Here is a 24,638-nt window from a genome sequence, read left to right as displayed (position 1 = left end):
CAAAATTGACAAGAGGACTACTAAGAGAGCAATTTAAAAAGTAAACATACTTAAAGAGATAATGCATTTCTGAGAGTCTCTGCAGAACTTTTAGTGAAGTTCTAAGCACATAAAGAATGAAATCATTGGGAAAATTCTAAGAAATCCTTTTCCAGATCCTTCAGTCACCAACAGCTTTCGTAAGTAAAATATATCATGGTATCTAATTCATCAAGAAAACAACAACAATATTCTAAAAGTACACAGCAAGGCTTCATCTAACCTATTACAGCAGAGGCCAACACTTAGTAGTGCCATAGGTATATCTCACAAGTGTTGCTCATTACAAAATAATTTGCTGAAAATATTTGGATTGCTACAATAAAGGTTCAAATCTCATGGCTTCAGCTATAGAACAAGGAAAGCATTGTCATTAATAAATAACTGGCTAAAATCTGAACCCAAGTAGATGTTCAGTTTTTACCACCAGAGACGAGGCAGGGTTCTATGCCTTGGCCTATATCCTTCCCTATGTTTGTAATTGATGTAGAAAAAGAGGCAAAGAGGAAGATTAAAGTTTTCTGACAGAGCAAAATCAATCAGCATCGAGATGCAAAGACTAGCCATGAAGAATTACAGGAGGAGTTTACAGTATTGGCTAGTAAAATAGCAGGTGAAATTCAAAGCACCTGGAAAATTGCAACTCTAATTCTTGCAAAGGCAATGAAACATTCCCATCTGGCTACCCTGGCTCAGGAATGAGCCACTAAGTATCCAGCATATACTGTACGCAGTTCGTAACACTATCTCAATACGCAGTGATAATTAAAATCAAAAAAGAACGCAAAGGAAATAAAGCATTATAGAACTGAATAAACCCATGTTGTGCCACATCCAGGGAAACCATCCTGTCCTAGTCACCTACTGCCATGCCAGTACCCCAAGTGCATGCAGAAAGCATACTTAGAGTCCTGCTTGTTAGGTTTCAATTTTCATTTTTAAAATATACATATTTCTATGTATGCTATATATTCTAAACAAATGATACATAAAATAGAAGTTCTATACAAAGCTACATTAATATAATAAATGTTAATATACATTATATAAAAAATTTAGAAATATCACCACACTGTCTCTGCAATGAAAATCTGCACGCAAATCACTCCAATTTTTGTTTTGTTTGTATGGGGTTTTTTTTTTTTAAACAGCAGGACAGAAGGCTACTGGAAACATGCATCTTCCATTTCCTGCTCTTTTCAAGCTTCCCAAGCAAATTCCATCTTGGATTGAGCTTTGATTTGTTTTAAAAAAACTGGTTTCTTGGTGAAACAAACTATGATTATCGAAATATTAGCATCAAAAGGAATTCCGCTGAGTCTGGAAGATGCTTTAGTCAGGCAAGAGCTGAGTAATGAGGAAAGACATGGTTTTAGTGTAGTTTATCTGCAGCAGGTACATATGCTATATATACACCATTAATTCCCATATTTTTCTTTTCGGTTTCTGTATTTTCAGGTTTTCTTTTCTCTTTTTCCAGTTTCACAAAGCAAGAAGAAAGATCATGACATTCTTAGAAATATGAAAGGTGATTTTAAAGCCAAAAAACATTCTTGGTGAATAAAGAGCAGAAACAAAAATCCAGAACTATTTTCCACAGAAATTAGTTTTGGAAATCATAGTATGCTTTTGAAAACAAAGAAAACCACATTATTTAAAGTATCAAGCACCCACAGGTTAGGCACGAAAGGCATTACAGTTTGGAGTGCTCAAAATACATACACCAGAGACTTACCTTCTCATCCAGCATGTCTGGGTGCTCGGTGAGCCAGACGCAGAGGCACTGGAAAGCTGCAACTATCATGGAGTGCAGGTCACGGGAGTGGAGTGGGGCTGGGCGGCTGCACTGGTACACTATGTAGCTGCACACTGAACTGATAGCTCTCTTTCGATCTGAGGAATCAACCATCACTTTTACCTGTGTAAAGCAAGCAGGAGAGGATTAGAATTCTGCCACAAAAATCCTTTGGAGAATAGCTTTTAAAAGCAGTTTTAAAAGCAGTTTTAAGACACAGTAATAAATGGTTAAGCTCATATATGATTACAGCTTAAAAGTTGTGGGTATTTACATATTTAACACTGATTGATATTGAAACTTAAAGGAAACAAATGCTGCACTGAGGTGCCGCCACATTGCATGGCTTGGTTTCCAAGAGCAGGAGTGGTACCAATATGGTTTGATAAGAAACTAACTGCAAGCTGAATAAATTAGCATTTGAAACTTCTTTTCAGCAAATACCTCTCTCCTTCAGCTATAGCAACCCATTCTGTATCTCTGAGAACCCACTCACTGCCAAGACTCCCTTCCACAGGGCTTCATTCTGCTCACATAACTCTCCACTAGGTGTATTTTCTCAGCACAGTAACTTTCACCGATGGAAAAGAGACAGAAAATACACCCTCAGAGAAGCAGATTAAGGCAACAAGTAGGATTACAACCTGGGACTTCAAGAGGGCCAACTTTTGCCTTTTCAAAGACCTGCATGGAGGAATCCCATGGACTAGGGCTCTAAGGTAGGAGGGTCCAAGAGAGCTGGTCAATATTCAAGTACTGCTTCCTCCAAGCTCAAGCTCGGTGCATCCCTACAAGGAAGAAGTCAGGCAGAGGAGTCAGGAGACCTGCATGGGTGAGCAAAGAGCTTCTAGAAAATGGAAGAGGGAGGTTCACAGTATGTGGAAAAAGGGACTGGCCACTTGGGAGGTACATAGGAACATTGTCAGAGTGTGCAGAGATGCGATGAGGAAGGCTAAGGCCCACTTGGAACGAGATCTGGCGAGGGATGTAAAAGATAACAAGAAGGGCTTCTTCAAATACATCAGCAGTAAAAGACGACTGGGGATACAGTGGGCCCACTGCTGAAGGAGGTGGGTGTCCTGATGGCGCAGGATGCAGAGGAGGTGGAGTTACTGAATGCCGCCTTTGCTTCAGCATTTACTGCTAAGGCTGCCCTCAGGCATCTCAGCCCCCTGAAGTCAGAGAGAAAATCTGGAGAAAGGAGGACTTCCCCTTGGTTGAGGAGGATTGGTTCAGAGATCACCTATGCAAACTGGATCATGGCAAATCCATGGGCCCCGATGGGACGCACCCACAAGTGCTGAGGGAGCTGGCAGGTGCTGTCACAAAGCCACCCTCCATCATCTCTGAGAGGTGCCCGAGGGTTGGAGGGTAACCACTGTCACTCCAATCTTCAAAAAGGGCAAGAAGGAAGACTGGGAAACTACATGCCAGTCAGCCTCACCTCCATCCCCAGAAAGGTGATCAAACTGTTCATCCTGAAGATCATCTCCAGGCAAGTAGAGGACAAGAAGGTTATCAGAAGTAGTCAACATTGATTCACCAAGGGAAGATCATGCTTGACCAACCTGATAGCCTTCTATGAGGGTGTGACTGGCTGAGTGGATGAAGGGAAAGCAAGTGGGTGTTGTCTATCTTGACTTCAGCAAGGCTTTTGACACTGTCTTCCATAATATTCTCACAAACAAGCTAAGGAAGTGTGGGCTGGATGAGAGGACAGTGAGATGGACAGAGAACTGGCTCAGCAACAGAGCTCAGAGGGTCGTGATCAATGGAGCAGAGTCTGGCTGGAGGCCTGTCACTAGTGGTGTTCCCCAGGGGTCTGTGCTGGGTCCCGTCCTGTTCAACATATTCATCAATGACCTGGACGAGGGGCAGAGCGTACCCTCGATGAAACTGGGAGGAGTGGCTGATATACCAGAAAGCTGTGCTGCCTTTCAATGAGACCTGGTCAGGCTGGAGAGCTGGGCCCAGGGGAACCTCATGAAATTCAACAAGAGCGAGTGCAAGGTCCTGCCCCTGGGGAGGAACAACCCCAGGCACCAGTACAGGCTGGGGGATGAACTACTGGAAAGCAGCTCTGCTGAGAAGGACCTGGGAGTGCTGGTGGGCAGCAACCTCAGCATGAGCCAGCACCGTGCCCTTGTGGCCGAGACAGCCAACAATATCCTGGTCTGCATGAAAAGGAGTGTGGCCAGCACGGCAAGGGAGGTTATCCTCCCCCTCTACTCTGCCCTAGTGAGGCCACATCTGGGGTGCTGCGTCCAGTTTTGGGCCCCCCAGTTCAAGAAGGACAGGCAACTGCTCGAGCAAGTCCAGCGGAGAGCTACGGAGATGGTCAGGACCTGGAGCACCTCTGTTATGAGGAAAGGCTGAGAGACTTGGGTTTGTTCAGCCTGGAGAAGAGAAGACTGAGGGGGATCTCATCAATGCTTGTAAGTATCTGAAATGTGGGTGTCAAGAGGATGGGACTTGACTCTTTTCAGTGGTGCCCAACGCCAGGCCAAGGGGCCACGGGCACAAGCTGGAACATGGGAAGTTGCACCTGAACATGAGAAAAAACCCCTTCCCTGTGCAGGTGCCAAAGCAGGGGCACAGGCTGCCCAGAGAGGCTGTGGGGTCCCTTCCCTGGAGACATTCACACCCTGCCTGGGCACGGTCCTGCGCCCCCTGCTCTGGGTGTGCCTGCTCAAGCAGGGGGGCTGGACAAGATGATCTCCAGAGGTCCCTTCCAACCCCTGCCATTCTGTGATTCTAAGAAAACCCATAAACCCTCTCCCAAAAATCATTGCAAAAACCCTTCGGCTTCTCTCCCAACCTAGGGCTTCAGGGACCAAGGTTTCAGACCAGAGGGTTAGTGAAGAGGCAGGTACAGTGAGTACACTGAGGCACGAGGTTCTACATTATAAAACTGAAGAACTGAATTTCTCTTTTATTCTCAAACTGTTACTTGGCATAGGAACAGTAAGCTTAAGCAGGATTTTTCTATTCTATAGCACTTGACAATGCCATATAAAGCTTTACTCATTAAGGTGCACCCTTATCCAAATAGGAACATGGATGGTCTTGCTGGTGACAACACTGGAGCCAGGCAGCTGTACTCCACACAGCGGGGAGGTAACAATTCAGAGCCCTAGGACAAAGGCAGCATTTCCTTCAGAAGCTTAAGATGTAGGGCAAACAGAATCCCCTCAAGATGAGCTTAGGAAAAGCAGGTTGGTGAACCAGCACTCTTGCAGGAAACAGGATTTTTGAATTTACCAAGTCCAACTAGTAACCTGATGCTGAACAGACACAAGACAGGGCAGCCTCTAACCTGAGGGGGGCTTTGGGAATTGTCACCTCCAAAGGCACAAGCAGAACTGGTTCTCCACTCTGCAGTTCTGCAGTAAGAGGTGATCTCTTTCTACCCTCTTTGTTATGAAGGGGAAATATATCCAAGGTATCCCAGAGGAAGAACTACTACAGTTGCATGAGAATTATAAAAAGACTACAATATTTAATATTAACCTGGGTAGGCATTTGAAAATATATTAATTTTCACATTCCCATCTCATTCCAAGCCAAGGGAAAAACAAAAACCCACCGAACAAAACTGGCTTAACCACACAAACTACAGGAACCCCTGGTTCTGTATGACACTCTAAGACCCAATAACCATACATTAATTCATCGCAGAACGCTTAAATGCATCCTTCAGCTCGTGCTGCTGCAGTAATAAAGTAAGCATGCAGTCCAACACGGCTCAGAACTGACTCCATGCTTTAAAAAATGCCCAAGACACAGCTACTTCAAAGAGATCTCTTGAGTTCCTGGGGAAATATGACAGGAAATGCTGAACTGGTGTCACACCAGGTCATTGTTGCTGCTGTAAATATACTGGACTATTGCTTTACGAATGTCATGAAGTCCAGCTTGGGGTCAAGAGCCCTCAAGCAGAAAAGGGCATTTTACTTCCCAGTGACTCCCACCCCCCACCCACCTAGTAGCTTTAGTTCAGTTATTTGCTGTTGAATCAAGGAACTGTGTGCAGATGAAGCTCTGAAGAAGGTGCCGCCTTCGTATTAGAAATACATTATAATTTTCTAAGCTCAGAAAACTATTTCCAAGATGAGATGGAAGGGGAAAAGCAGGTACAACACTTACAAAAAGGGCAATTAAGTTAATTCCCTGGCGTATTTGCAATCTGCCAACTAACAGCAACAAAACCACTTATTTCTAAGTCTGGTTACACAGTGAGCAGACCCACCAGCCACCCAACTAAGCAAAGCAATGATAAATGGTTCACAGTGGCATTGAAAGCTAAGGGCCCAAGCCCCTACACTGCCAATGGAAGCTCAGTGGCAAGTTTTAACTCAACTGTGCAACCTAATAAGGCAGATGCATCCCCTGTAGTGTAAAAAACCAAAACAAAAACCAGATACACACGAGAATCCAAGAGAAAGGTTAGGAGCCATCCAGCTAGCTCAACAAAACCAGCCAGAAATGTACAGTAGAGCCACATATCTGTGAACAAGCCTGAGCTTCACTTTCAGCGAACAGGCATTTACAGGGCACATATCATTTGAGGCAGAGAGCATTTACATCAGGAGAGGAAGTACAAAAGGAGTGCTGTTTTCACTCATGTCCAAACAGAGAATTTGCTGACAAACTCAGAGACAGATGTCTGTCTGGTGGCATGACTTTCACCTAAACAGGACTATCATCACCCTTTGAGAAGAGGCCAGAGCACACAAAACTTCACCTCTCACCTTTGCCAGTCCAGACAGAAGCTCCAGTGCAGCCAGAGAGATACTCATGTCCTGCCTCCATTGTGAGTTGAGTCTTTGCGTTACCAGATGAATACTGCGTATCAGCAGTCCAGCAGCTGTATCTGTATTAAGAGCTAGGATATAACCCCGATACCACATACCACAGAGAGGGAAAATAACTAAGCATTAGTGACAGTAAGCAAAGCACAGGCACAAGCCAAAGCAGCCACAAAACATACATAAAATTATTATACCACCCAGAACCTAGAAATTGAGTTGGTCACTTTTGCACAGGCTAACTCCCTTATATACACCACCAGACATTATACAAATACATTCAGACTAGCTTATCTCATTTTTTTTTTTAAAAAAAAAGGTATTTTGGATAATCCCAATAACAGAAGACCATCTTGTTTTCAGTTCTCTCTTGTTTGAAGCATCCAGCTTCAAATTCTTTTCATAAGTTTCATAAAACTTTATCTTCTGTAGATAGGAAATAAAAGAATCCAATAAAATAAATATTACAAAAATATCTTTCAAGTCATGTCATGGTTAAATATATGACTTAAGTAAAATATTTAAAAGATTTTAACATTAAAGGTATAGTTTTGTAAGGACTTGTCAGTGAAAACCCATAGGAATTAAACACACAATTCAAATTGTATGATGAAAACCAGCACTTGAATAATTTCAAACACACAAATCCTGTAGAAAAAGCACCAATATGTTTATAGGAATCCCTAGAATATACTAAAGTTTTTCCTGCTAATTTCCCTCTTCTCCTGAGTTACAGAATTAGAGGGGAAAAAAAAACCCAAACATTTTTGGCTGGCGAGAACAGAGCTGTTAACCTAGGCTACAATATAATAAAGGTAATCTGTTCTCACATTTATTTGGCCAGATGAGTTAAAAGGAAGACGACCAAAGGAGCAAATTAAATTTCAGGATCTCGACATTTGGCCAGCTTACCACACAAAGATTTAGTAGAACATGGATTTTATTACAAAGATTCAAAAATGTACAGTACAAGACATAGCAAATTAATGTGAATTAAGAAATTCTCTTGTTATAACAAATGACACATCACAAGCATTTTGCTTACTTGCTCTGTAAAAACAGGAGTACCCCAAATGCTCTTTAAATATAGTTTAAGAAAAGGTGCTGCAAAAGTCAGGTAAGCATTTGTAATGCTACCAAAATGAACGAAGCAATTAATTTACACTTGGTGTACATTTATCCCATTATTGTTCATGAAAACTAAGTGTTTTGAAAACATATGTTGAAGTAAAACAGTTTGCAAACACCTTTTTCATAAGCTTTTACAATCTTATTTTTAAAATGTTAGAGTCCCTTAGTAGGATTAAAAACCAACCAACTAAAGGGCATGTATGAGCACAAACTGGCAATAAACAAAAGGGCTCTCCCTCCTGGGTTCAAATCTCCCATGCACATTAATGTATTAGACAGAATTAGGAACAGGAAAAAAAAAACACACAAAAAATGTCACCCTGGCATATGATGACAGCGTTTTTTTCCAAAAGAGCTATCCTTACCATAATCCCTCAGAAGGGCTTGTGCTGGTCTCTCACTATCTGGTGTTGTAGGCTCCGTACTGCCTCCGCTTGCAGTGCTAATGCCACTGTTAGTACGACTGTGGCTTTTGAAGACATTATTTTCACCACCATTCTGCAAATTGAAAGTAAGTTTTGAGCCATGAGAAGATTTTTCCGAGTAGCACTACCTATACCAGAGGATGCTCTCAGGTACAGTGGACAAAAAGAGATCATCGGACCTCAAGACACTAACTGAGCGTTTTACAACAGCAGATGAGTAATGCATTCTTTCTGAAGTGGTGACTTCATACATAAAAAATACTTACTGTTTCCATCTGACAGCCAATGGCTTCTAACAGTGCTGAATCTTGAACAATGTTTAACATTGCACCTGAAGAATCAAATATAAGAAGGTAACTAAAGACTGCAGTAGAATATTAGCTGCTAAAATTTACAAAGACGCACTGAAGGTCTAACATACAGGATCACCATCCTGTGTTATAAAAACTCTTCATATGAGTTTCATAAAATACAGGATTTACTTCAGGCTTAGCCATTTGAAGCAGACAAGAGCTGAGACAGAGTGCTTTCAGCTATTTTAAAAAACACTTTGACCATAACTTTTTTCAAATTCCTCAGTTTAGAAGGATTTTGGTTTCACAGACGGGCTAGAATTGTTCCTTGTCTCCCATCAAATTGAGCTCATTTAAAAACTCAGGTTATGTTTAAGGATATCTACTGATTCTCTGAATAAAATAACAGCATTTGTTAGATAACCAAGAGACCTAAATTGAGCTGTGTAGCCCAAAGCCACCTCAAGGGTTACACAGTGCTGGCCGTGGCTATGTTCTCGCCTGGCACAAAGACGCTCCCTCCCCAGATTGGCCATTAGGAGCCAAAAGGCAGCTGGTGACTGGCAAACAAAAACATGTTCTCAAGACTTGAGCTAGCAGTACGTACAGCAACCTGCTGGAAGGTAAAGTGAATAATATCTGGTCCACTCAGCAACCCGTAAGACATCAGTGCAAGGGACCATGCTTGTTCTCATATGACCAATGAAACGAATCCCCAGACCATCATAACACAAGGATTTTCATTTTCATAAAAACATTTCTGCCCCACAAAAAAAAAATCAAATAATTTGTGGGTTTGTAGAGCAAATTAAAAATCACCTTCATTTGAATTTGGCTAAAATATAAACCAAATATCCTAAATCACGAGCCGGTGCATAATCTGAGGTTGAATACACTGAAATTCTCTCTACCTGTAAGTTGTCCCCAGCCTCTCACTTTCTGTGCTTTGTTTCCCATCAATGCCCAAAATACCGTATTGAAAAAGCTGAAGCTCTAAGTATAGGGGTAGCCAACCCTACTGCACCCAAACTTCCATCTTGGGAGAGATAACTGCATGCAAGTGTAACACGCTTAAACTAAAGGCACCCTAAATGCATCAGCAATTTAAGTCAACTAGCATGAACAGCCTGTATGTGCTTGGCAGCATCACCCCCAGGTGACGACGAAAGTGGCAGGAAGGACACAGACCTCTAACAGGCTGACACTGCCGTACTCAGTGGCATCAGTTTTCATTTTCTGCCCACCTCCAGCAGCGAGTGTTTAGGAAAACACCACTCACTATATGAAGGTAAATGCACCACTCACTGTCAAAAATGTAATGAGCAGCTGGAAACACACACAGATTTTGTTGAGAAGCCGGTGGCACATGTGAAAATCTCTGGCTATACTGGAGATTCACGAATCTTCTCCAGCCAAAGCCAGCAGGAAAACTTCATATACAGAAACTGGAGTTTAACAACAGGAATAGAGGGCAGAGGGACTGGTATGGACTATCATGGAAATCATAACGCTAAAAACCATTCAAGGCAGAGCACCTACACAGCTGGATGCAAACACCAACTTGCAGCAGAGGCGTACAGGAATGCATGGGTAGGATTTGACAGAGCATCACTCTGGCTCCTGAGGTGGTACAAGCCCCTGGGCACTGATGCTCTGTGGGTCTCACTTGGAGGATGGCTTTGAAACCATAAATATCCTCGTCCTTTCACCAGCAGTGGTTGCAAATCATTCCTTCATATCATTCTCCCCTAATCTTCCACTAGAAAAGGAACCATCTCAGCCACTGCAAGGAATCTTTCAAAAAGCCTCTGCAGACTGGACTGGTTTCCCTTCATTGCTTCTGCCATTTTCTCCCCATGACCCCCCACATTAATCAGGTAGGGTCCCTGTCTTCCAGAACAGGGCAGACACCTCCCACCGCAGTGCAAGTTTGTTTCCTTTTTAAATGGACAAAATAATTGTAATTATTGAAGGACAAGAACACCTTCATGTGGGAAAAGGCACTCCTAAATAAAGAGAAAAAACAAGGCAGGTTGGGGGGCGCAGGGGGCAGACAATAAAACGCAAGTACATTTTTTACTGGTCTGAAAATATATTTAACTTGATGGATTATGCACTATTGAAGTTTTCAGCTTCTACCTACTTTCTGGGTATCCAGAATAACATTAATACGGTCATTACTTCAAAGAACAGTTTGTTGCCAAACTAGAGTGCATCTCCAGACTCTGTTCCAAAGCTTCTGTCTAAGTATTTACACAGTGCTAAACACATGTAACCTGTATTCTCCCAGTGCTGGACCACTGGTCACCCAGTATTTCAATTTATTTCTAGGCTTAATCATGCCAAAAACTAAAGTGTTCCCTGTAACCCATTAGACAAGAATCCTTCCCAATATTACAACATTTTCTCCTATTTCCATTCCTAGTTATGACTGACTTTTCCTGCTAGGATATGCTTTATTTCCACCTCTACTTTTCAAGTACTCTTCCCGATTTGTAAAAGAAAAAAAAAAAAAAAGAATATTAACAAAAATGTGAGGCTTTTCAAGATGTTTTCACAGTTCGAGGGAGATTATACAGATGACAACCTGCCAGGAATTTAAACTTTTTTTCTTGCAAAGCAACATATGACTAATGAACCATATTATTCCAGGGCAGATAAGAGAGACACTCCTGTAACACAGTTAAACAAAAAAGCTGAAATAACCTAGTATCATTTGAGTGTTGTTGGGATCTGTTTCCGTTTGCAAAGCTCCTATGAGTATATTCACAAGCCTCAGCTTCAAGGAAAGGAAGGTTACTGGCTTATCATATGTTGAGCTGTCATCATTGCTGAATTTCCCTTCCAGGATAACCTGAAGGAAAAATACATTTATTTCAGTATCAATTAGAGATCTATTGGTTTCAAAAGTCAAGATCCACACATTGCTACTGACAACTTTTAATACAGTCTTCCTGTTTCACATTTGGTACAAGAGTTTCAGTGCTAAATAGAACACCAAATAAAACCCACAAGTCACCCAAATCCCACTCCAAAACAACCAGGAAAACAGAAATGGAAATGCAAATCAAAGTGCTAAATTTACTACCTCAGACTTTATGGTTCCAAAGTGATGAGGGAGAGGCAACAGAGACAGCAAGATGTTAATCGAAGCTCTTCTTAGCTCTGTGGGGTTTACATAGATTTTAAACTTTGAGAGTTCTCTGCAAATCAAAGCATCATACAGTTAATCAACCTTTCATAGGAATTTGGAGCCAAATTTAACTAAGTTAAAATTAAACATAGAGCCACCCAGTGATCTTAAGTAATTTCCAGTATACAATGTAGCTGTTTCTTTTTTCAAACAGCAGGAACAACAATGAATTCATGCAGGAACCATCACTTGCTAAGGATTCTGTACCCCATATGAAAAGGGGTGAGCAGATTAAAGTATTATTCATATGCTGCATCTTCAAAGCAGGAAGTCTCAGGTCATGAGCCTTTACTGGCTTATTACAACAAACCCACCCAGGATTATCAGAGATCTGCAGAACATGCTCACGTGCATATTGCATAAAACACAAGCTGCTAAGTAAATAGATCAACTTTTGTCAGTGGCCACCAGAAAATTCTTCTAAGACCTATCCGAAAGAAGCAGTGGTTCAGATTTAAGCCCAGAAGATAATATTTTACGCGTAACTTCAAAATGAAATGCGGTACCAAGACGTAAAACATATGTTGAAGAAGGTATGCAGGAAGTAGTATTAAGTGCTTTAAATTACTCAGCGAAACATCCAGAAACCTACAAAGCTCTGACAAGTGAGTGCGTATCTTCTGGCTTAAGAACCTACTCCAAATTCACCAGCCTAAATTATCAATTTTTCTGCTTAATGATGTGTAAGATTACTCTCTTAATTAATTCACTGCACCAATAGCCACTAATGAATATACTGTGAAGTTTTACTTGAAAATCAGTAGGCTTTCAATATATTGGAGCTAAATCGCTCCTTCTTCCCTATTCTTACAGATACTGCTTTCTATCAGTGAATATGTAGACAACACAACTCACATATTTAAAATAAGCACTACTATTGCTTTAAAGAAAATAGCTTTAAATAAAAATTAGGGCTCATTAAGTGCTGCTTTATCACTATCAAACATATACACAGCATGGGGCCCACATTACAGAATTCCTTCAGTGAAAACTACTCAGGAATGACAGAAGCCCCAGAAGATAAACACCTCCCCACATTTCTGATGATATTTATATGGAAATAACAATTTACCTGTCAGGTAAAATAGTCTCGAGAGCCGAAATGAAATAAGGAACCACGACATCAATCCCTTTCAGGTCACAGCAGAACAAAGGAGGGGAGTTTAAAATAACACTGGCAAGAACGGGGTGGCAAACAAAATCTGCTATCTGCAAACCCTGAATTAAAAGCATGTAAAATCTGACAAAGAAAGATAAGATTAAATTATTTGCACATAAAAAGCATCAGCATCCCACATGAACAAGAATGTGCAGCCGCTATTTGATCTTTTCTACATAAAAATAGAGTAAGTTTCAAAATCAGAGCTGGGAATACGAGTCCCCCCCAGTTACTTTGGCACAGGCAAACACACCTAACCAGCTTAACAAGAAGCCCCTCACAAATCAAATGTATTTCAGGTGAAAAGCCAGCAAAGCACAGTTTTATTGAAAGCTCTAACTTGTTGCCACACATGGACTGGAAGCTGTGCAAATACAGCCCAGATGCTTACTAACAGTGCTTGTGTCAGGTGCTCTCCCACTACTCCCTTCCCCATGTAAGAATGGGAGCAAGACCTTGATTTTTAACTCCAAGAAAAATACTGCAAAACCTTTCAGGGGGAACAGGACGGGACACACCAATCAGCAATTTGGAAAACGAGACCAAACATATCCATCTAACCAGTTCAGATGAAAAAACAATGGGGCTGGAACCTAGCTGGCCCCCATCCTAAAGCAGTTAGTTTGTTCTGCAGTGTCTTCTTAGAGAATACTTATATGCCTTTTTTTTTTTTCCTTCCTTTTTTCTCTTTTTTAAAGGCTTGCAAACACAGAGGAATCTCACTGACTGGGTAAGAGAAACCAACTACCTACACACAAAACACTACAACATGCAAGAAATAAAATAGTTCAGTCTTCCAGGAAGGTTTGATGCCACCTGTGACAAGTGCACCCTAACAGTTTGAGAGTCACGATTTAAAGTTGAGTCGCTGCCTCTAGCCTTTACTATTTTACTTTTTAACAAAAATTTGGGAAAAAAGGAACACTATGATAGGCAAGATTGCCTTATTTTATTAGAAAGAAACTGTAAACAGAGGTAGTTCAGAGCAAAACTGTTTTAAATAATGGAATATTAGTGCATTCTGTATTTAAAGAAAAAAAAAAACCAAACACATTCCATCCCAGTGTTGTGGTGTTTGACAAGTTAAGGCTCTTCATAGTCTAATAAAGCATACAAAGTCTTATGTCTGCACACTTATTTTTTCCATCTGAACAATTTTCAGCAACAAATTAGAAAAACCAAGAATACAAGAGGCAAGAAAGTATCCAAAGGACAACGTTCCTTCCAGCTGGGAGACACTTTAAGGGACTTCCCTTCAACTAGAACTTGAAGGGAACCCAATGAAAACCAGCATCATGAGAAGACAAAAGGAAATCACTATTCCATCTAGCCAGGGATCTCCACCTACAGCATCTGAAGGCTAACCAGGTTTTTTTGAATTGGCAACACAGGATTCAGACTGCAGCTGAATGCTATTTACTGCGAATTAATTTGCACCATAAAGTTATACCAATAAAGCAACTGAAAGATAGGTTAGTACCGGGATAGGTAAGCTGGTAAAATTTCCTCCCCAGTCTTCTTGCTACAAAATATCCTACACAGTGTCCCGCATGCCTCTGCCCTTCCCGCTTCATAGTTGTCTGGGAATTCACTTGCATCAAACATGGGGTTGGAAGCCATTGTGTCTGTGGACATTTGTGATCCTTTCCGGCGAAACTCCACGCTAGCTTGAGTTGCTATAGCTGGGAAGAGAAAAAACAGTGTTTCACTGCTTTTGTTGACATATGTAACAGGCTCATGGGATCCTGGACACAAAGATCAAGTCCAATTTAGTAGTTATCATGAAGCTGTTAGTTCACTGTATTTGAGTCAGTGCTTCTGTTTAGAAAGTATATGCGGGTATAACTAACGTTTTTTCTTTACAACAATGACAACAACTGACCTTTGCATTCTAGAGCCTGTCCCAAATTTCTGCTGGGAAGAGTATGCTTATATCCACTGATTAGCTTCCTATCCTCTCTGGAGGACAAAGATCTTCCCTCACCTATTTCTTGTCTCCAGAAAACTGAAGTACCACCTTGCCCTGCTGCCTTAAAACACCAAAAAACATTTAGATGGTGCCGTTAATGTGACCTCCAAGTAAGCGCTTAATTTTCAAGTGGCCACCTAATCTCTTACACTGCTCTGAACACCAAGCTGCTTTGATCCCAATTTGTTGTATAAACAGACATTAAAAAACAAAATCCAAAAACTCTAAGGCCCCATACCAGAAAGAAATTTGCTGAAACTCTCTCTCCTGATTTGGTTGCTCTCTCCTCACATCACTACTGAAATTGCCAAATAAATTTGGGGTTAGGCAGCCTCCAGACAGCAGCCACCAGGGAGGCTGGCACGTCTCCTACTCCCTGTCCCACAATAAGCTCCACAAAAGCCTCTCGGGAGCCTGCTGCTACCTAAACAGGACGTAGTTCTGCTGGGCTCTGTGCTCCCTCCCTGCAGGACGGTTCTGCTAGTCCAAGCCAGTTGAATTAATGTCTTTCTAGAGAGATTTCTGGTCCCCCTTTCACACATCAGTATCATGTGCATATGATGTAAGAGACTACTCGCTTTGCTGGCTTCATCCTTTCTTCCAGGATGGCAACCAAAAAAGATATATTGCCCTCATTGTGATTTTTGTCTTTTTTTTTCCCCTTCATGTTTTTCCTTGGACAACTTCACTCTTGGATTACTAACAGCAGAAGGAGCACATTCCTTCTTTCTTTAGCTAAGACTATATTGATTTTCAAAACTTTTATAAGCTACAAAACCAAACAACAGATAACATCTGCTCTTAACAGAATCACATCAATGTAGTTCCACCAGTACCAGAGAACTCCCTCTGTCTCAAGCCTGGGACACTGGGGGACATCAGGTTCACAATAAGTCTTGCAAACAAAGGCCCATTAACACTTTGACAGTTGGAATACTTGTTAATTTACAGATAGGGGTTTTGTTTGTTTTGGGTTTGTTTTTTTTTTTAAGGAAACATCCTATTGACAAGCGTCAACTCTTAATTTTGTGTCTTTAAATTCATGGTTTAACCTGCTGTTACCTTACAAATTTTCATTACTTAAGTAGTAAATAAGCACAAATCTTTATGCATCTTCCCATGAGCCATTGTTTTTTTTGTCCTAAATAAGCTATCCAGCAATATATTGTAGTTGGAAAAAAAACACTACATGCACAATGCATACAAATCAAACACTAGGTCTGTAAAATAAGCTTTAAGTAAAAAAAAAAAAACCAAACATGGTTAGTGCAAAGTCCTGAAACTCATGACATGATCACAGACTAAAGTACAGAAAAGATGGGACTGATTCAGGCAGATTAATTTGCTTTTGCCAACAATCCTCCCCATTCAAAAACACACACAAAAGAAGTTACTTGTCTTTTTCAAGTAAAAGTGCAAAAGCTACAAGAGACAATGAGAATGAATTTACAAATAAAATATGGGATTATGGAAAAAGAAAAGCATGACCGCAATTAAGGAAAAGCTACTGGTTCCTACTTACAAGATTTATAAGAAAGAAGAATTTGGATAAAAGATGCTGCAAGATAATAGAAATAAAATGGAAACAAATCAAAGGACAGCAGTAGTTATAAAATACTTTAAGATGGTGAAATTGTAATATAAGTTAAGAAGCTTTTAGCTTTTTTAAAAAATAGATTAAAAGCTTTATGATATAGCAAGCTTGTTAAACACACAGGAAATTGGCATTCAGGTCCAAAATTATGATTCTGAAAGTACCATGCAAAACAATGAACAAAAAGTTACAAAATACTAATAAGATTTAGAGCTGTTCATATCAACGTACACCAGTTCTTTAAATGGATGTATTAACCCTTCCCAGCTCAAATACGTTTCCCTGTGTTGCACTGAGTATACACCCGGCTGTCCTAAGGTTTCTGTGACTTCGGGTATGTCTTGTAGGGGGAGGGTTACTTACCTGCAGAGCCTCCTCACAGCAATACTCCTGCTTCCAAACCATGCGTTCCTGACATCAGTACAGCTCCACTTTCCCTAACCTAAATTGCTAACAACCCTTAACAGCAGCCACTATACCTGGGCGTGCCTCCCCTGACCACCAGCAAAATTAACAACCTTCCAAAGCAGAAATAAAAGACTGAACAATACCAGAAATATCAACATCTCAAAAACAACCTCCAGAGAAAAAAGAGGAAAGACTCCAGTAGCCAGGTACCAGGAGAGAACACCACCACCTCCTGTGAGCTGCTTGTTTGAACATGCAGGGCCAGATCAAGACCTGTGACCAAGCCTCTCAGCAACACTCAAGATATCCCTAAATCAGGGCTTCTTATAGTTTGCTCCTGGACCCCCAGAAACATTCATTGGGACATTAATGACAGTAGGGCCAGAAGAGATGAGGGTAAAACTATACCTCAAAGAATCCACCACTGCCAACCACACCTGAGTGATATCAGCAACCCTCTGAGGTAAGACCCCTTCAGCTACTATAAAACACACAGGTGGCAGGCTTGTGACTGACTTCTTCAGGTACAAGGACTAAAAATGAGCCCATCAAGATTGGAAGAATCAGTTGCTGAAATGCTGGCACAAGGTATTAATGAGTTTCTCCCAATTCTTACAAGTTGCTGAAGGCAGCAACTAGCAGCAGCACACACCGTATGGCCAAGCTTGTCTAACTGAATATATCCTGCCAAAGAAATCACACTCAGCACATATACACACACTCCTGAGCTGTCATATTCAGGGCTACCTTCATACAGACTTCATAGAAAATTTCTTGTGATGGAGTTTTCTCAAGTACCAATCATAAGGAGCTATTTATGCTGCACTAACAGCTAAATAAATACCACGTACCCATCTAATTCTAAAGACTGCACCAGCAGGATCCAGCTCCTTTCAAGACAACCTTGCATTTTTTAACAGATCATTTGTCCCCTCTTGACATAATACAGAGTAATGTTCATTAGCTGCTTGCTATAAAGCTTCACCATCAAGGTCTGTGCAGAAACTAAAACCTGATACAGGACACTTGAGGCCCAAAAGCATCACACTAACAATGGCAAGATTGCTGTTGTGCTTCAGAATCCAAACAATGACACAAGACCGTCTTGAAGGACAGGGCTCCAAGAGCAAACAGGAAGACTGCTTTCAAGGTGATAGACTCCACTAGTACTCAGTTTATACCAATGACCTCCAGCTAATCTCGTGGGAAGGAAAAATTATCTCTCTTCCCAAAGAGACAGGCAAAACCACAACCACCACAAACATGAAATATGTACAATTATCCTGAATTGTGCAAGGGTTGGTACAAGAAGTTTACCAATGAAGACGACTAAAAATTGAACAACAGTGGGGCAGCAGTTAGTCACAGAACCAGGGAAGAGTTGAGGCTGGAAGGGACCTCTGGAGATGATGTAGTCAAGCGCTTCATCCCCACCCCACCCACCCAAAGCAGTCAAGCGGAGCAAGTTTGGTTACCCTTCCAACCATCCAGGCATTTTTTCAGCTCAACCTAGTCATTTTTCTTGACCTCCTTTCTGGAGGTTAAAGAGTTCAAGAAGTAAGATACGTGAGGCTCTGGGACAAAGAGAAAAGCAAGGGTAGATATGTACTCATTCACATCAGCCTTTATCATCTGCTCTTTACTTCCTAAAGCTCATAAAAAAGACAACACATGTTGTAAGATTGGAGGAGATCGATGTGCCAGTCTGTGTGAATCAGCAGGGTTCGCTTAAAAGGAATGAACTAAATTCCGAACTAGAACTTGAGACTGCAGCTCATCCACAGGGTTACTTGTTAGGCAGTGGCATTTAGCTTGTGAATACCTCTTCAGGAATCACGTCATATGGGTTCTCACTGAGAATGTGTCACATGACAGACAAGGAATAAGAAACACATGCTAGAAAATGCAGTGTTCCAGAAAGGTGTCCCAGGGTAGAGGATCTCTGCAGGACTGAGGAGCAATCTGTATCAAGATATTTCACCTCTTTCAAAGTGGTCCTCAGACCTCCAGCAAGCAATGAAACAGAGAAATCATATCAGAGATCTATGAGAGAAGAAATACTTAACTGCATGACATTGCAACTAACTGAACATTAGAAGTATTTAAAGTTGTTGAGATATTATACAGCTGCACTCCCAGGCCTAAAAGAAAAAGAGTGCACATGGGCTGGTGGAAGACAACACTACATAGCAAAGCTGATTTTAAGTGCAGACACTTCACAATTATGAAATACTTAAAGCATCCATACAAATAATAGCACTTCCTGAAGCTAATGCAAAGATTATCAACAGCAGTGTCAAACACGGTAAGAATATTCAAGCTAGTGTCAAAAGCATTACTGTACCACTCTACAGAGGAGAGAAGATGGACCATGACATACAGGTATACAGCCAACCTGCAGCCAGAAAGAAATCTTATACCAAGCAGATTTATTTTTGTCCTCTTTCCTAAGGGTAGGGATTGTGGCAGCAAACTGTCCCTTCTCTGATGCCCTCTTTCTTCAAGCCACATCTACGTTGGGTAGCATGAGCAGAGGCAGGTAGATGGGCACAACATCCAGATCTGATTATTACTGATGTGCCCCACGTGTGTGATGGAGGGGGACCACAGCACACAACCCTCCAGCACAGCATCTCCTGCCTTACACTGTTGGAGGAGGAAAAGGCTTCACCTGGAGGCATCACGCTTCACAGATTAGACTCCCAAATTGAAAAGCGTCTGTTCTGGACTTAAATCTTACTTAAAAGACACTGATGCTTCAAGTCAACAGAAACTGCAGGAGCCTAACCCTTTACAAGTCTTGCTACATTTTCCCACTTAAAGCAGAGGCTGAGCAAAACGATTTATGCAAAAGGATAAATCAATCCAACTTTGGTGCCTCTCTACAAAGCTTCAGCAGTAGGGGTTCATCTTCAGTTCGCTCTTGTCCAACAGCCTGCCACGGCATTGCTGTAACCAGTACTTTACACAGCAGTAACACCACTCAGGGCATCCTGGAAGGGCAGCAAACACTTGACTAAGTTCCAGATGTTAATGCTCTCTTCCAAAGCGTAAGAAGAGCGGGACATAGCACAGCAATTTTCTGGGTCTCTACCACCATAATTTTCTCATATCCACTGCTGCTAAGATGCTGCTAACATGTAACATGCAAAGACTGGTCTCACTACAGACAGCTCTGAAGAACATCGAGGAGGAACAGAAGCAAGCGGTTTCCACATAGTGTTTCCTAGTTTTCAGGAAAGTAGTAAGGCTAGCAATATGACAATTTTCTGACTGCTGTTAGGCGACTTAAGTCATTCCATTTATGAAGAGAAGGCACTGGAACCCTTTCAAATAATTTCAATTTTGGGTGACACTGTACTTCTGCTAGAATCACAGCACCTCTGTTTACAGCTGACACTGTTGGAGAAGCAGCGTCACAGCTGACATCCTTTTCAGGTTAAGCACTTCATTAAAATTCCTCAAGATACAGGTTATATCAAAATTAAAATGATCCAATCACTCTGAAAAGCATTAAATACAGAAATACATTAGATGCATATGCAACTGAACACATCCTCAAATTACACCTTACTCCTTCCTAAGCTCAGCTGTTTCTCTAGCAATGTGTCATGGGCCTTCTACAGAGGGACTTGAACCTCCTACCACAGAAACCCATGACAGAACACTTTCAAAAACCATGTGCTGCATACTCAAAGATACCTTTAACAGTTCCCAAACCTGAAACCCATCACCTCTACACAGGGATTTGTGACACAACAAACAAGGAAGATGTCAGTGTATCTGCAGTCAAGTCCCTCTACAAACCCAATTTGGTACAACAAAACCTCCTCCTGCTATTTTTCTTACTTAGATCCTGACAGCTAGATCTCTTGGAAGAGTTTAGCAGACATTCAAAATACTACATGAAGAAAAGGAAAAATGCAAGGAGTGAGAAAGTTTTCTTTTCTGAGTATTATGAGTAAAAGGAAGAGGAGGGCTAAAGAGCCTCTCTGAGCAGAGTGCTAGTTCCACTACCATGTCTCAAACATCTTACCTCTAAAGCTGAGCAAAGCAGAGGAGACAACAGATCTACCAGTTAAGGACTGAAGACAACCAAGGTATCAAGCCATATATAGAAACATGTAGCAACCATCACTGAACGGCAGCAACTTTACTTGCTATTTTAAGGACTTCTGTTTTCATAACGCTCTCCAAAAACTAGAAGTACCACTTTGTGCAGTATTTGGAGAGATGTTTGACAATTTTTCAAACATTAGAGTCACTATAAGAAGTTGCTATTACTCAGAAAGATACTCAAGCAGATTTCAAATTAGGAAGGGGATTTTTTTATCACATTATTTCCTTCACTTACTAAAATTTTCCCCACTAGCAAAATTGGGACTGCCATGCTTTTTAGAGCAAGGGAGTGTTTAATAGTAAAGAATTTTATTTTTTTTTAATGTATTTTAAAGTCCCCAAACACCTGCTCGGCTAATAACAGGTGCCAGCTCAGCTGGGAGGGGTTAACCACAATACAGCACTTCAGATTTTTCTGTTGCTGTTAGTTATGCATATGTTAATCTTGCAGGTAGGAAATGTCAATAAAACAAGGAAAAAAGTGTACATATATTTTTCAGGAGTATTTACCAGTCATGCTGCTGTCTCTGTTTATTCCATTATGAAGTTTACAGTGAACAAATGCTGCATCAAATAACCACGATCCAAAGAGGTTCAGGATGCTGTTAACCTTTGGCCTGCGAGGAGCTGGTAGTGGCCGTGGCTCAGAACTTGTCTGGTTTGGGCTAGAGAGTGGAGAAGTAGAGGATGGTTGGTGCTGCACTTTTGAAGTATGTGCAGTAGTTACCTATTTGAACAGAAGAACAGATCAGCTCCTAGAAACAAGGAAATTACTCCCTCCAACCGAGGAAACTATCAGAAGGGTCAGCTACTTAAATGCAGAATATAAAAATCTTACAGTGCTGGTTTTCATTGTTGCTTTATTCACAGTCACTGCCCGATGCCTTCGGTTATGGGGCGGAGTGGTATTGATAGCAGTGTTCTGGGGCATGCTCAGCCTATTTACTGGTGTGGGTGGAGCGCTATCTGACCGGGGTCGTGAAATACCTGTAGATCAAGAAATAAAGCAAGCTTTCAGCAATAATTCCATAGGCTCATACACAGCAGCCCAGTTAGTAAGCATTTGGGCCTTCTGTAAATAGAGTAACTTTCCCCCACCCCACAAAACAGCAGTAGTAAGAAAAACATCTTTCCCCTTTTACTATTAGCAGAAATAAATGCACAAGCAACAGAAAACTCTCCTTGCATTAGATAAGCAAATGATTAAAAAAAACACCAAATAATCCATGTTCTGAACGTGTGGCAAAATGGCACATCGGGTGACCAACTCTAGAAGCAGGCAGAGGGAAAGGGGCAAGGTTCATTTGCCAAAGCTAATTTAACGGCTCACTCCAGCCAAAACACAGAAGCCTTTCACCTTTCCCAACCATACCTCCCCATGCCCCATCCTGAGACAGCTCTAAGACGTCTGACCCTTCAAAGCCAACTTAGCTCACTAAATTATGACAAAACCCACCCACCATGCAGTTTTCTGCTGGTTTTGAGAGCTGAATCAGCTTGCTGAACAGTCAAACACTCAGTCAGTACAAGAGACGGGGTAAGAAGGCAGAGCAAGCTATAATTTTTCTGGAAGCAGTGAGACATTAGATCAGTCTTTACCCAGCTTCAGGGAAATACTCGTGGTGTATCAAACTACTCTTTCCAGTGAGAATGAGAACCAACTAGCCATGTGCAAAACCTGAAGTGACAAACACCATTTCTTCCCATTTTAATGAAGACCACCACCCTCATAGCCCATTTGAAAAATTAAGTGTGGAATTGCAGTATGCTTGAAGATTTGACACAGATTTTTTGACCATGTTAATTAAAGCACACAAGCACTTTTCATAATGCACTACAGAACAACTACCTCCTGCTGAACCATTAGTGTTACACCCCACGCAAAGGGCAGAGTATGCACTACAAAATATACTGTTTCAGTACACCTTTTTGGAAAAGGGGGCGCAGCAGTTTGCCAAACACATGCATCATGTAGGTACGTATCGGTGTGGGCAAGATAAAACACGTGCTTTGGCGCTTGGGGTAGAAGGCAACGAGGTCTTCCATTAGCCTTAGCTGACGGAGTTCATATTGCAGCTCTGAAGTCTGCCTGTGCACGTTCTCGCATCCACACCTACGGCTTGAATTTAGTTTCACCAAGAGCTCCCCTGTGCCCGAGTGCATCATAGTCTGCAGCCTCTGTCTCTGAACTCCAGGTGGGCTATCATCACCTTAGGTGTTTCATCTTGCTCTATGAGATCTTCAGAATCCTGAAGCCTCCGATTCAACATCCTATCAAAAGCTCGTGTAGACAGCAAAGCTCCTGGCATGCTTACAGGAGAGCCTGGGCTGCCAGGGGCCCACAGAAGCACTGCAAGACTGGCCAGTGTGGAAGACCTCAAGCCCAGGTACCGTCGCACACCCCCACAACTGCATCCAGGCAAGGAGTTGTGTATGGGATCACTGTCACCCAGTGGGAATGGAGTCCCAGGCAGCCAGATGCAGAACACAAAGCACTACTGCACCATTAGTGGGTTAAGTCTCAGATAAGAACCCCAGCCTATTTTCAAGGTCCAAGAGGCATTCACTGCAATAGCTATCCTGGCAGAAGTGCATGCACCGTGCAAAGCTAACAGCTCCACAGCTTCTTCCTCTGCCTCCACGGCAAGGTGCGCTCCTCACAAGTCTTACATTAATTTTCAGTAAATAAAATAGTTTGTAATTACTAACCACACTTTCACAAAAACCTTGATACAGTATTTTTCCCCCTCAATACATACTATAACAGCTTTTTCAAAAAAATTTTCATTCAGCTTACACAGCCAGTGAAAGATGCTTCAGAGGAACACCTTCTACCAATGCTCAATTGGACCTTTTTTTTTAAATCATTGTTCCAGTGCTGACTGCCAAATCCTATTATCACAGGTAGGAAGACAGAATTTGACAGAGTAACAAGAAGGTTGTTTGTATAAGTTTAGGCCATATATTGCCTATACACAAACTTCCTTTAACAAGTTATATTATTTGACAGACTACCGAATATTTTTAATTTCACATATGGTATTAGTAAACAGCAATTATTAAAATTCCTTAAAATTAGTGACAAGAGATCTGGAAGAACACAGTGGACACAACAAGTTCCAAGATTCACAGCTTAAAAAAAAAAAGACCGTTTGCTCTTCTACATCACTGAACTTTTTAAACAAAGCTATTTCTACAAAAGTGGAATCTAGAGTGACAAAACCTTTTTTGCAGTGGGAAATACAGTACCGATAAACCTTATCTTTGCAATATTTTTACAGAAACAGAATGTATTCCTGGTAAAAAGGATCTTCTAATTCAGTGAGACAGGAGGATCTTGAGGTGCTTTGCTTAGAAGGACTGAACCATTGGGGCTTTTCCAAAAGACAAAACATGTAAAAGCTGACAGTCTAATTCCACAGCCAACTTTTTCCTAACAGTTTATATACCTGCAAAAGTGATCTGCAGTCTCGCATCAGCTCACACTTCTGGCAGATGACAACATTTGTTTGCAAACATTTAAGCAAAAAAGCAGTAGGAGACAGGCAGCTCTTAAGAGTTTATAATAGCACGTTATCACTGAAGAATTTTTAATAAACCTGAAGCATACTAAGAATAATGCCTTAGATTTCAGGTGCTATATAGTGTTACTTAAAACTTACTAGCCAGTGCTTACATCTACTTTACCTCTCAGTCAAATTTGAG

General features: G+C 41.3%; 1 protein-coding gene across 3 annotated transcripts in view; it reads right to left on the bottom strand.

Moving 5' to 3' along the window:
* Positions 1-24,638, bottom strand: part of RALGAPB (Ral GTPase activating protein non-catalytic subunit beta) — a 69,116-nt gene that overhangs the window by 25,509 nt on the left and 18,969 nt on the right. For 2 of the 3 annotated variants that reach the window (XM_075108494.1, XM_075108492.1), the window contains 10 exons: positions 21,772-21,920; positions 21,444-21,660; positions 14,324-14,525; positions 12,757-12,924; positions 11,580-11,694; positions 11,198-11,345; positions 8,465-8,529; positions 8,139-8,271; positions 6,586-6,719; positions 1,775-1,957 (listed from right to left, as the gene is read on the bottom strand). In XM_075108494.1, the coding sequence (XP_074964595.1) occupies positions 1,775-1,957; positions 6,586-6,719; positions 8,139-8,271; positions 8,465-8,529; positions 11,198-11,345; positions 11,580-11,694; positions 12,757-12,924; positions 14,324-14,525; positions 21,444-21,660; positions 21,772-21,920 (1,514 nt within the window). The remainder of the gene's footprint in view (positions 1-1,774; positions 1,958-6,585; positions 6,720-8,138; positions 8,272-8,464; positions 8,530-11,197; positions 11,346-11,579; positions 11,695-12,756; positions 12,925-14,323; positions 14,526-21,443; positions 21,661-21,771; positions 21,921-24,638) is intronic. The other variant, XM_075108493.1, reaches the window with a different exon arrangement.

This window comes from Phalacrocorax aristotelis, chromosome 13, assembly GCF_949628215.1.
Source record: "Phalacrocorax aristotelis chromosome 13, bGulAri2.1, whole genome shotgun sequence".
In the NCBI taxonomy this organism is placed as follows: domain Eukaryota; kingdom Metazoa; phylum Chordata; class Aves; order Suliformes; family Phalacrocoracidae; genus Phalacrocorax; species Phalacrocorax aristotelis.
The sequence above is the reverse complement of the archived record's forward strand: the minus strand, read 5'-3'. Positions and strand labels throughout refer to the sequence as shown.